The sequence below is a fragment of the Primulina eburnea genome, chromosome 3 (assembly GCF_022965805.1).
Source record: "Primulina eburnea isolate SZY01 chromosome 3, ASM2296580v1, whole genome shotgun sequence".
NCBI lineage: Eukaryota > Viridiplantae > Streptophyta > Magnoliopsida > Lamiales > Gesneriaceae > Primulina > Primulina eburnea.
Genome location: NC_133103.1, coordinates 12,266,470 through 12,280,264, shown reverse-complemented (window position 1 = coordinate 12,280,264; position 13,795 = coordinate 12,266,470). Strand labels below are relative to the sequence as shown.

Here is a 13,795-nt window from a genome sequence, read left to right as displayed (position 1 = left end):
CAAAGATTTAACAAAGAATATTCTCATGGTATACAATTCTAAGGTTTTTATGCACAAAATCGGCAAGTATAGTATATACCTCTCCTTCGATCCCCCGTTGTACGTTCAGTTTAACATCCTCAACTTGATTGGATGTTCACTCCTTGCATGACTTAGAGCACTGCAGATCGAATATCAAGGTTACGAGCAGAAATTACACTTGTTTAGTTGGTTAGATAAGATAGGCAGGATATAGCATTTTATAGTTATAGTAAATAATTTTTTTAAAAATTTCAAAGAGGACTCGAACCTAGGGGGAGGGGGAGGGTGAGACCAACCAACTGGGCTAAGCCCGGTCTCAGTTATAGTAAACAATTGTATCAATAAAAGTAAATGTAGATCCCAAAGTAACGCAAAAAAAAAAAAAAAAAATCAGACAAGAAAAGAAATAAGAGTCAATGTATGTCTAATTATATGGTTGAACATTAAAGCTAGTACCCAACTTGAACCAATAAGCAAGAGAAAGCACTTACCCTCCGTTAGAGCTCTTTTTCTTGATGCATACAAACTTCTATTTCCTTACATTTCGAAGTACAATTCCACATAGTCGATCGCCTTCAAATCCAAGAAAGGAAACCAGTCGCTGAGAGACATCTTAATGTAATAAATTTAAACTGGAGATCTAAAATTCACAGAAGAAATTTGAATATATTTTTTCCAATTATTTTGGATCCGACCCCATTCAAATCCCCACCAACAATAGTACAAGATTTTTCAAGCTGCGTACAAGAAATGCAAGTTTGTATGGTTTTAAAAATTATGATCTTTACAAAAGCTATACACTAAAGTGGCCAGCTTTTGATGAGCACTACATCCATTGACTACTCCATAAATTGGAGTTAAAGTGCACACGTTGGGGCATAACTCATTCAATAATGATTCCTTTGTAAAAGATTAATCGGGAATAGCTAGAGTATCTTTGCTCCAATTGTTATAGCTTCATCGGGAACGAGTTCACATTTATGAATTCTAAACATACAGGAACAAACAGTTAGTGCTTTATAGTATACAAATCATCAGTGAAATGCTAACATCATTGTTTCGAATAATGGCACGTACAAACTGATTAATAACTCGATATATTCATTCTATATCTGATGTTTAAGTAAGGTCTCTCATTATACCATAATGTAGCAGTTTAACATGCAGGATTTCGAGTCCCAGCAACAAAAGATGACCAAAATAAAAGAGTTTATAATGCTTGTTTTCTCATTATATAATTTCATAAAAGAGGTTTCTAGGGTCACCAATTCGTGTATACAATTTTTCCACTTTTGGAAAAGGAATTGTCATCCCAACGGAAGGTTCGATCCTGGGTGTGGGGGCAGTGCCCACACCCCCCACACCCAGGATCAAGGGTTGAGATTCATATCATGGGGAAAAAAAAATTATAAAAAAAAATAAAAAATTGGGCCAGAAAAAATTCTGGCCCTTGGATGTACCTCTGCAGGCAGTACCTGCACGGGTAGGGTGAAAAATAATCCCATCCCAACCCCTTATTTGGTTTCCTCCTATTTCACAATATCTATCTCTAATATAGATGATATAGTAATAAACATTTTACTGTAGCACAACCTTGTATCAGCTCACTATTAGATTGACTTCTCCATCCATCCCTCCACCCCAATTCCACAATTCAATTATTACACCCCAATAATTAAATTTTGTTTTGTCTGATGTAAGCATTTAATATATATATATATATATATATATATATATATATATATATATATATATAAGATTATCCACCACAAAGCTTTTATTTCATAATAATTTATGTGGAGTGGCTGCGTAACATCCAGGGATAAAACCAACTGGAGTGCGTAAAGCAGTCATCACCTCAACTAAAACTTGTGCGTACATAATTAATTTATCAAGAAATTTACCTTGCACTCGATTAGTTTTTTTTTTTTCATTTTATGGTGTTATGCATCGAAATGTTTTTTGCCCCATAAAGAAATCTACTGGTTCCATCCATCATAAAATCCATGACAATCATGTATATATGGAGGACATAATGCAAAGACATGTGCATCATTTTGCACCTCAACTAAAACTTGTGCATACATAAATAATTTATCGCACTTCATTAATTTTTTTCATTTTATGGTGTTATGCATCGAACTGTTTTTTGCCCCATAAAGAAATCTACTGGTTCCATCCATCATAAAATCCATGACAGTCATGTATACATGGAGGACGTAATGCAAAGACCTGTGCGTCATTTTGCATGATTGCATACTTGAAATGCAATTTAAGAACAATTTCTTCTACATCTACACACAAGCACAATAGACCCAATTTTTTTGAAATCTAACTAATTAACCCACCATTCAACTAATTGTTTGGCCACAATGTTATTATTATCCACGTGATCGCCATCATGTTCCAGCGATCTAAAATCAAGAACCCTACTGTACTCAAAATTGATTGAATATTGTGGCCTACAGCCCCCTTTTCCATCCTATAAATTCACCGTTCCCACAAGTCTCTCTTTGCCTTCAACCATCAACTCTTATTCCCCTTGAAATCTCCCACACTCCCGTTTTCAAAGCATTTACCAATCAAAAGCATTAAAGAGATGCAACAGTGCGAATTCTCCGAGCTCGAATATCTTTTTCCTCCAAACTCGACTTGTTTCCAACCCTATCTCTACATGATCGATGATAACAATATGGTACCAGCACACCTTTTTCACCCATATCCCAACCCTTTACATCAACTCAACGTAAACCCACAAGTTCGAGAACTCAATCCTCAATCTACATGTTTAAGCAGCAATAATTCGACTTCTGATGAAGCAGAGGAGCAACAATTTAGCATCATAAATGAGAGGAAACAGAGAAGAATGATATCAAACCGAGAATCTGCACGTAGATCACGTATGCGGAAACAAAGGCACTTGGACGAGCTTTGGTCACAAGTTGTTTGGCTTCGTAATGAGAATCACCAACTCATTGATAAACTGAACCATGCTTCCGATGATCACGATCGAGTGGTTCAAGAAAACATTCAGCTGAAGGAAGAAACCTCAGAGCTTCGCCAAATGATTACTAATATGCAGCTTAGTAGTCCATATTCTAGCCTGATCAAAGAGCTTCATGATGATCCTTGCAACGATTTACCTTAAAATAATTCTACATGTATTCAACTACACCAAGGTGGCCGTGATTCACGTATTTCCTTAACATCTTTGGCTCAACGGGGGCCTCGCTGTAATGAGTGTTGGATAAGATTAGTAATTTAATAAAATCTCGTGATATTATCATAGACATGGTGCCAAAAAATTTGAATTATACAAGGTGATGAACTATTTTCCTTCGTGAAAAAAGGTACTAAATAAGCAAGACCTCATGTGGCGAAAGTGTGGATAATGGATATCCATCAAGGCCTATAGCATGCAGCCAATTTAAATCCAATTACATTCGAAATTTCCAACAAAAAAAATCGAAAGCTCTGTGACTAAGTACAATCTGGCCACTCATTGACTTTGCTTCGCCATTGTCTCCCAAATAAAAAAAGAAATAATTTCGGACTCAATGTAATCTTGCCTCTCGAGACAAATCGTGCCCTCTAGCCATCAATATTATTATTATTTTTTTTACCTTTTTTGACATTAAAATATATCAAGTTTTACACAAACTATGGTGGGTTCACACACACGCATACATAAAACAGAACCGATATTGTGAAAAAGAAGAAAAGGCAATAAAGATTTAGAGGCAAGAATCATGCTTGCTTAGATTGAACGACCAGAAGAACAAATAAACACCAAAAAATCAAATGCATGACTGAAGCCCACACAAACCTTTTTAACAGCAGTTCCAACCAGTTTTAGCATTAAAATAAGCCAGAATCATCAGGATTTCGTTCCAATTTTACTCATCAAACTCGAATTGCTCTCCGTACTCCTTCAATTAGGCGCAATTGGGGAACAACGAACCATGAATTTCGAAAAAAGCTCCTAAAGGCCTGACATTTGATCGCTCGGTCACTTGAGCAGGCCACGCGCGTAGCACGTTAATTTGCCGCATTCTGTTATTTACAAATAGACCCTGAAAACTCCAGATATTTCGCGGGAGAATACAAAGTTCGAGTTTGGACTTTCGAAAAAGTATTTGTATTTTATATTTTTTAAGAAAAATTATTACAAAAATTAAAATATTTTTTTATTGACAATATTAGTTTTAACTTTTTAATCATCATATTTGATATTTTTAAGGTTATGTTTGGTGGGTTGGATGGACTGGATTATTAAATATTATATTTTATGAATTGATTATTTATTTAGTATCAATAAATTCAGTTATTATTTATCTTATATCAATAAGATAATTAAATGTAAAATTATAATGTTATTTTTCACATATTTATTTATTTATTTTTATTAATTATTGAAAAATATAAAAATATAATTTATCATCTTATAACAAATTTAATCAGTCAAATCAAACATATTACCATTTTATAAAATAAAAATTGTAATTTTTGTCACATATGTTTGTTTTTGCCGATTTTAGTTTTTTATGTAGTCTAATTTCAGTATTAGTCATACATCTTTTCATTTTTTTGACAAATTTATTTTTTTCATCGGAAGTAATGATGGATGTGACATTATATATATTATGAATAAGCCCTTACTACTAGGACAAAAGTAATAGTTGTTAGTCAAGACGCAACTTTATTTATTTATACTTATGGCAGCGCAGAGTGCATATACTCGGGTGTTAATGGGTCGGGCCGTTAGGCCATGAGTCCGGTGAGATACGTGGCTATCTGCTTGTGCTGTCTCATATCTCTTAGAGATCAGTCTTACCATTTTCTTACTATCGGCCAGCGAAGACATTATTACCTTTTAAAATTTGGTGTTACTTTTTTACGGTCCACTTAATCAACTAGATCAAACGGCGCAATGTCAGCTGCTTGATGCATCATGAGATCACTCATCTATGTATTATTCTCACTCATGCACGCTTAATCCAACCAATATCGATATCATGTAAGCTACATGGTTGCCACATATGTATCACATCAATGTGAAGTAAGAGAAAAGACTAAAAATTCCAAAATAACAAGTTAACAAACCAAAAGTAAAATTCAACATCTGAAAAGAGAAAAATATACAATTTTGTTGTGAAAAAGTAAAAATTTATGGTAAAAAGTAAAAATCTCAAACTCTCAAAATTTACCAAACTACACATTTTATAATATTTTTCTCTCTACTCAATTGTGATTTTCTTCACAAATGAGAGATCTATTTATAGAGTTTCATTAAACATAATCCAAAAATAAAATACATCATTACCTACATCATCACACACAAATTTCTAACTTTACAACTCTTATTTTCAACATTCAAATATTCAACTATTACTTTTTCAATATTCAAATATATTATTTCAACACTCCCCCTTGTGATGATGATCATGATACGATGATGTCTTCATTACGTGTTTTGTACTGCCTCGTTAAAAACCTTACTAGGAAAAACCCATTGGGATAAAAACCATAGTAAGGGAAAAAGAGTGCAGTCACGTAAACTCCCCCTCATGTTGACACGAACAACTCTTCACAAATTTCGTAGATTGCACATCCCAATATTATATATGTTCATTTTCGAGGATTTTTATCCTTGGAACCGACTGACCTTCCACGCTTCAGGCGTTTAATGACATCATGAGTATCTTCCATTTGTTTCTTTGGAATTTCAATTCGAGCAGGGGCATTTGCAGCATGTATATATGATTTAGTTACCCTTTTGTGTCTGCAAATGCATCTGGTATTTGATTTGCTATTCTTTGCAAGTGTACAATTTGTTGTACATCTTTTTCACATTGTTTTGTTCTTGGATCCAGATGTAACAATGATGATACATACCATGTAATTTCTTTTTCGGTATGTTTATGTTCTCCCCCTAACATTGGGAAGATTTCCTCATTAAAATGACAATCAGCAAAACGTGCTGTGAACACGTCGTCTGTCTAATGTTCAAGATATCGAATGATTGATGGACTATCATAATCGATATAAATTCCAACCTTTCTTTGAGGTCCCATTTTCTTTCGTTGTGGTGGTGCAATAGGCACATACACCATACATCCAAAAATTCTCAGATGAGAAATGTCTGGTTCTTTACCAAATGCAAGCTGTAATGGGGAGTATTTATGATATGCACTTGGTTTGATGCGAATTAATGAAGCAGCATGTAAAATTGCATGTCCCCATATAGAAATAGGGAGCTTTGTTTTCATAATCATTGGTCTAGCAATCATTTGCAGACGTTTAGTCAATGATTCAGCCAATCCATTCTGTGTATGTATTTGAGCAACAGGATGCTCAACAATAATTCCCATAGACATACAATAATCATTGAAAGTCTGGGAAGTAAATTCACCAGCATTATCAAGTCTAATTTTCTTGATTGTATAATCGGGAAACTGATTCCTCAATTTTATTATTTGAGCAAGTAATCTTGCAAATGCAACATTTCGAGTTGACAATAAACATACATGTGACCATCTGCTGGAGGCATCAATCAATACCATAAAGTATCTGAATGGTCCACATGGTGGATGGATTGATCCACAAATATCACCCTGAATACGTTCAAGAAACATTGGCGATTCAGTTTGGATTTTGGCCGGTGATGGTCTTATAATAAGTTTTCCAAGAGAACATGCTTTACATTGAAACTTATTATTCTGAAAGATCTTCTGGTCTTTCAGTGGATGACCATGTGTATTTTCTATAATTCTTCGCATCATTGTTGAACTAGGATGTCCCAATCGATCATGCCAATTGGTTAATATCGAAGAATTATCAACTACCGTGTTTGATTCAATGAGACTTATATGTGTATAATGCAATCCAGTAGGGAGCATTGGTAGTTTTTCAATCACATATTTCTTTCCTGATTTATATGTGATAAGGCACATATATTTCTCATTCCCTTCATTCATTGTTTGAGTATCATACCCATGGGAATATATATCATTAAAACTCAACAAATTTCTTTTCGATTGTGGTGAATATAAAGCATCATTGATCAAAAATTTTGTACCATTAGGTAACAAAAATTGTGCTTTACCACATCCTTTAATCAAGTCTACAGGACCTGATATTGTATTCACCGTTGTTTTTGTTGGTTTTAGTTCCAAGAAATATCTTTTATCTCGGAGGATAGTGTGCGTTGTACCACTATCGGGTATGCAAACTTCAGCTTTGCTCATAGCATTTTCCATATTTGAACTTCAAAAAAATATGCAATGAAATAAAATTACTGAAAATACATATGTAAATATAACACATATCATAATTGTACAATAAAACATTATTACATGAATACATGAAAAATAAATTATTGTACATTTATATTCTACCATTAAATTGTTCATTTTCAGATAAATCATTGAGAAAATCTGTAGCATCAAAATTGTTCATTTCTATCCCACCAACATGTTGATCATTTCCAGAGAAATCATTCATAAAATCACCAGCATCAAAATGAGTTGAATCACTCAAACGGTCACTGCGTTCAGTGAAGTTGGTCTTCTTTTCTTTCCCCTTTAATGATTCTTTATAAAGTTTACAAAGGTGCTCAGGGGCTCGACAAACTTTGGACCAATGTCCTAGAGTACCACATCTATAATAAGAACTTCATATCTTTTTGAGTGATTCTCATTAACACTTGTATTCTCATTATGCCTTTTCAGTGGATGGTTTGGGACGCTCTTTTGAGATGAGTTATAAAAATAACTATCTCTATTATTTTCAAAACCACGGCCGCGTCCACGACCACGACCAATTCCACGTCCACGTCCACGACCTCGACCAAAACCTTGTCTTTGAAATTGATTTTGGTTTCCAAGTTTAAATTCATTTTTACTTACAGCATTTACTTCGGGAAATGCTGTTGATCCAGTGGGTCGGGACTGATGATTTCTCATTAATAGCTCATTGTTCTTTTCCGCCACAAGAAGACAGGCGATGAGCTCAGAATATCTCGCAAATCCACGTACTCTATATTGTTGCTGTAGAGTAATATTTGATGCATGAAACGTGGAAAATGTTTTTTCAAGCATCTCAGATTCTGTGACCTCATGTCCACAAAATTTTAATTGCGAGATTATTCTATACATCGCCGAATTGTAATCACTGATTTTTTTAAAATCTTGGAATCTCAGTGTATTTCATTCATCCCGGGCGGTCGGAAGTATAACTTCTCTTATATGTTCAAATCTTTCTTTTAATCCCTTCCACAAAGCCATGGGATTTTTTTCAGTCAGATATTCACATTTCAATCTATCGTCGAGATGTCGACGCAAAAATATCATGGCTCTTGCCTTTTCTTGTGACGTGCATATGCCATTTTCTTTAATGGTCTCGCTTAGACCCAATGACTTAAGATGCATTTCTACATCTAGAGTCCATGTCATATAATTCTTTCCCGTGATGTCGAGCGCAATAAATTCGAGCTTTGTTAAATTTGACATGGTGGTACTAAAAAAAATCACGATGCATTTTATTAGTTAATAAATATTGCAATACAAAGTAACGGATAAACAACAAGTACAAGTATTTGTAAAAATAAAGAAAACGCACGAGGAGGATATTCTTCGATAAATACAACTCGTGAGTATGATAACCAAAATAATTAAAAATATCTTTGAGAAAGCCATCTTCTTTTTTCTTCGAAAAATTTGATGATGAATAATTTTTAGAGAAGAAGAGAAAGTTGGAGTGATTGAATGTGTTTGTGAGATCATATTTATAGGGCAAAAACTAGCCGTTTTTTACCATTTATGACCGTTGGTGTACAAAAAAATAAAGGTATGTATTTGTATAATTTTATGATAATAATATGGTATATATAATATTAGATATGTTTAAATAATTATGTATATCATATCATAATATTATAATGAGTGTCATAATTTATTTTGTTTAAAAAAACTTATAGGCTTTTATACTTGTCGAATCCCTTACCGGGAGTATGGGATGTCGTCTTAACATCCTCCCAGGATTTATAACAAGTTTATGAAAAATTTATTTTTATTATTTCTCATAATAACATTATATTGTATATTAAATAAAATACACAATAAATAAATAACATTAAAATAAATATAATTACTTTTGTTACCTTTTTCTTCTGTTTGGAGCTTGGAAAAGTATGTAGAACTTTTAGAGCTTCGTGCTGATAACGTGTTGTGAAAAAGTAAAAATTTATGGTAAATAGTAAAAATCTCAAACTCTCAAAATTTACCAAACTACACACTTTATAATATTTTTCTCTCTACTCAATTGTGATTTTCTTCACAAATGAGATATCTATTTATAGAGTTTCATTACACATAATCCAAAAATAAAATACATCATTACCTACATCATCACACACAAATTTCTAACTTTACAACTCTTATTTTCAACATTCAAATATTCAACTATTACTTTTTAATATTCAAATATATTATTTCAACAAATTTTAATATTTTAGTTTTCTCTTTATTTTTACGCTATTAAAAATCATACTCAAATATTTTAAAAATCATAATATTATTTATTTATATAATCTTAATTAAAGGGCTCTTCTGCAACACGTTTTAATCATTTCATACAAATGCTAAAATCTTTCATCAAAATCCCATAACATATGACATTCGGTAAGAATAATAAAATCTAAATATATTATTAATTTCGTGGAAATGATTTAAGAAATTATATTGTATTCAATTTTGAACTGCTACAAGAGAATAAAAAGCTAGCGGAATCTGATTATTCTTGTTGAAAAATTCAATAGTTATGTTCTTGAGGATGGTTGAGCATCCTTTCTTTTCACATTGTGTTGACCAAAATAAATAGTATTTCTCAATAATAATAATTATTATTAAAGAAATGAAACCAAATATACCAACCACAGCCAACAACCCCTAGACCTGGAACAAATATCAGTGGGAAGAGTTGGGCCAAATTTGACAGAGTTTGGAGGACGACAAGGTTTCCAATTTTACGGTACTCCGCGTGTTTGTCATTCTCTTTTCTTTTTTTTTTTAAATCATATTTTCCTGGTTTTTTCTTCCTTATATTACTGAAATTGATCCATTGTTTAATCACTGCATATTTACAGATCTTTGCTCGATTGGGCTCCCGTTGATTTCTTAGTAAAGCCGATTTACCAAGCCACCGATTGAAGGTTCGGTTTCTTATTATTTTCCGATTTATATTTATGCAATGAATAGTAAAGTAAGTTGCTCATGTTGGCTGTTTTTGTTTTCTTGTTTTTATGGCTTTGTTGATTATACATTTGCATTTCTTTTCTCTGGGAGTCGACGAGCGGATTTTATTTCTTGTTCTCTCTGCTATCGTTTTCCATTTACTTGCTGGTGATGTAATCTTTGATATATTTTATCCATAAAGCTACGATCTTGCTGAATTTATTTGCTGTTTGAGGTATATAGTCAAGTGAAAGATTACAGTTTGAGACTTTTGTGGACTGTTTGGTTGGATGTCATACTGTTTCATTCATTATGTCGTGAGCAGGGGGCGAGGGGCCGTCAACACCTCTCATCCAAGAAAATATTTAAATTTTATGCCTGATTTTTCAATTCAAGTCTGATCTCCAAATTCAGATCAGTTGCCCCCACAGTCTAGATTTCGCAGCCCCCTACCCAAAATTCTTGGGTCAGCTCTGGCTTGAAGAGTGGAAGCAAAACTTTTCGAAGGGGTAACTTAGCTGACTAACAGGCGTCTTCTGGCTTTGCTCGTGATATCATGATTTAATGTACAAATCAGAATGGCTGAGCATTAGTTTGTCTTTGATAGAAAGTTCATACTTTGAGAAGATATGACTGAATGAAATTCAAAGTTCGGTAACTTCTTGCATTGGCAATTTTTATAGTTATCTGGAATATAAATAAAGGCCAAGTTTTATGAATAATGTTGCATTTCATTCTATATATGTCTTGAGAGATGGACCAAGGTTGAAGTCCTCATATTATATGATTCTATCTTGAAGTCCAACTGCATTGAAAATTGAACACGGTGTTTGGTTTGTGTGTTAGTGTGATTTGGTTCAAATGAATAATCATGAAATTAACATGATACGGACAATGTTTATCTGAAGTTAACATTAGTTGTATTTTGAGGAAGAGTCGTGATATTTTAACAGACTCACTTCAGCTCTTTTTTCTAAGAAAAAGAAATCAACAGCCCCTGTAAATCTTACTAGCACACTAATGATTATGATTGCTATTTGAGAAATGCAATGGCTACTAGTACTCTTTTTCCGAGTTTTGTGTAGGTTTATTTGTTTTCCAGATCAAGATTGAAGAAGTCTGAATAGTTGTATGTTTAAAATCTGTCAGGAAAAGGCATGGCCAGTCAATCCCCAAAACCGACTAGAATCGGTCTTGCTGGTCTTGCTGTCATGGGGCAAAATCTAGCCCTCAACATTGCTGAAAAAGGATTTCCCATTTCTGTTTACAATCGGACTACATCTAAAGTTGATGAGACTGTTGAAAGAGCAAAACTTGAGGGAAATCTTCCGGTATTTGGCTTCCATGATCCCGAATCATTTGTTCATTCGATCCAAAAACCACGTGTGATTATCATTCTTGTCAAAGCTGGATCTCCTGTCGATCAAACCATCAAAACTCTTTCTACTTACATGGAGAAGGGTGATTGTATCATTGATGGTGGAAACGAGTGGTATGAAAATACAGAGAGAAGGGAAAAGGCTATGGCTGAGTTAGGCCTTTTGTATCTTGGCATGGGTGTTTCTGGTGGTGAAGAGGGTGCTCGAAACGGGCCATCTCTGATGCCCGGAGGGTCCTTCAAAGCCTACAAATATATAGAGGACATCATCAATAAAGTTGCTGCTCAAGTTCCTGACAGTGGACCCTGTGTGACGTATATTGGAAAAGGCGGATCTGGTAACTTTGTTAAGATGATTCACAATGGAATTGAGTATGGGGACATGCAACTGATTGCTGAGGCATATGATGTACTGAAATCCGTCGGGAAATTGTCGAACGAGGAATTACGCAATGTATTTTCTGAATGGAACAAAGGGGAGCTTCAAAGTTTCTTGATCGAAATCACCGCTGATATATTTGGAGTTAAGGACGACAAGGCTGATGGTTATTTGGTTGACAAAGTTTTGGATAAAACCGGAATGAAGGGTACTGGGAAATGGACTGTTCAGCAGGCTGCTGAATTGTCGGTTGCAGCTCCAACCATTGAAGCATCTCTCGATTCAAGATTCTTGAGTGGGTTGAAAGAGGAACGAACTGAAGCTTCGAAAGTGTTCAAAACTGGCGGTTTTGGCGACATTCTGACTGATCAAGAAGTTGACAAGGCTAAACTGATCCATGACGTTAGGCAAGCTCTATATGCATCTAAAATTTGTAGTTATGCTCAAGGGATGAATCTAATCCGAGCCAAGAGCATTGAGAAAGGATGGGATCTGAAGTTGGGAGAACTTGCTAGGATTTGGAAGGGAGGTTGCATTATTCGGGCAATCTTCTTGGACCGGATCAAGAAAGCCTACGACAGAAACGCGGATCTTGCCAACCTCTTAGTGGACCCCGAGTTTGCTCAAGAGATGATCGACCGACAGTCGGCTTGGAGACGAGTTGTTTGCCTGGCGATCAATGCTGGCATCTGCACCCCTGGTATGTCTGCTAGTCTTGCTTATTTTGACAGTTACAGGCGGGAGAGGTTGCCTGCTAATTTGGTCCAAGCTCAAAGAGATTACTTTGGTGCTCATACATATGAAAGGACCGATATTCCTGGATCATTCCACACAGAGTGGTTTAAAATCGCGAAAAAGATTAATAATTAAGAGTGGCTTGTTATATTCTTAACAAATAAAGAATGGGACATCAATCTTGAATGCCTCACTTGGCCATTGATAAGATATTCTGAAGATGTATTGATTGACTTGTTTCTTCCTTTGTATGTTTTGTTGTTGTACTTCTGCTAGTCATCTTGCGATAATTTGGAACACGCAGTTTCAGTTCAGTTTTTAACCACTTGGAAACGCAATTTGATCCTTGTATCAAGATTTGGCGACTTTTTGTGGGAAAAATATTCGACCTGAGCGTAAAAATGCTTCATTTGTTTGAACATGTTTTTTATTTTATTTTGTGGTTTTATTGATTGATTATTACTTCATGAAATTTCACAAATATTCACATGCTAATCTCAAATTTGAGTAGCATCTATGTCCGAATTTGGTTTGATTCACTCATCTCAAAGCCTTTTATTATTGCCATATTTTATTCCTTGATTTATTTAACTATTTTAAGTAGTATGATTGACAATACATGCATTATTCAGTTTCTTCAACAAGTTTAAAAGTCAAAAGATTAGTTACAAAACAATTATCAAATAACACAATTTAATATAACCATTATCAAAGGTTTAAAATAATATATAATTTGACCTCAAAGAATGTTCCAATTTGTGAAAGTATGTGAGCATCTGAACAATGGTCATGAATTCGATTTTCTTTATCAATATTTTTTCAGTTGATTTTGTTGCAAATACTTGTCCATTGCATTTTATCTTACTGGTATTACAATGTTAACCCAAAAATGTATCTATTACACATCGAATGATAGCAACAATGGTTTCACATCATCCAGAAATTAGTAATAATATTATAACTCGGGTTAGTACTATTAATACTTGTTGGAAGTTAGCACTCATTATGTATTCGTTTTTATAAATGATGTAGTGACATTTTACCATTCCA

At 34.1% G+C, this 13,795-nt stretch overlaps 2 protein-coding genes across 3 annotated transcripts; both read left to right on the top strand.

Moving 5' to 3' along the window:
- The first annotated feature begins 1,518 nt into the window (after positions 1-1,518).
- LOC140826479 (basic leucine zipper 43-like) lies at positions 1,519-3,252 on the top strand. The gene has a single exon (XM_073188800.1). The coding sequence runs from the start codon at positions 2,621-2,623 to the stop codon at positions 3,167-3,169; it is 549 nt and encodes a 182-aa protein (XP_073044901.1). The 5' UTR covers positions 1,519-2,620; the 3' UTR covers positions 3,170-3,252.
- Positions 3,253-9,923: 6,671 nt separating this feature from the next.
- On the top strand, positions 9,924-13,065 carry LOC140826478 (6-phosphogluconate dehydrogenase, decarboxylating 2). Of its 2 annotated transcripts, none has more exons than XM_073188798.1 (3): positions 9,924-10,050; positions 10,166-10,231; positions 11,403-13,065. In XM_073188798.1, exon 3 carries the CDS (start codon positions 11,411-11,413, stop codon positions 12,878-12,880), a length of 1,470 nt encoding a protein of 489 aa, XP_073044899.1. In that variant the 5' UTR covers positions 9,924-10,050; positions 10,166-10,231; positions 11,403-11,410; the 3' UTR covers positions 12,881-13,065. The 2 variants fall into 2 exon arrangements, with proteins under 2 accessions (XP_073044899.1, XP_073044900.1); XM_073188799.1 differs by having other exon boundaries at positions 10,014-10,035.
- Positions 13,066-13,795: the final 730 nt, after the last annotated feature.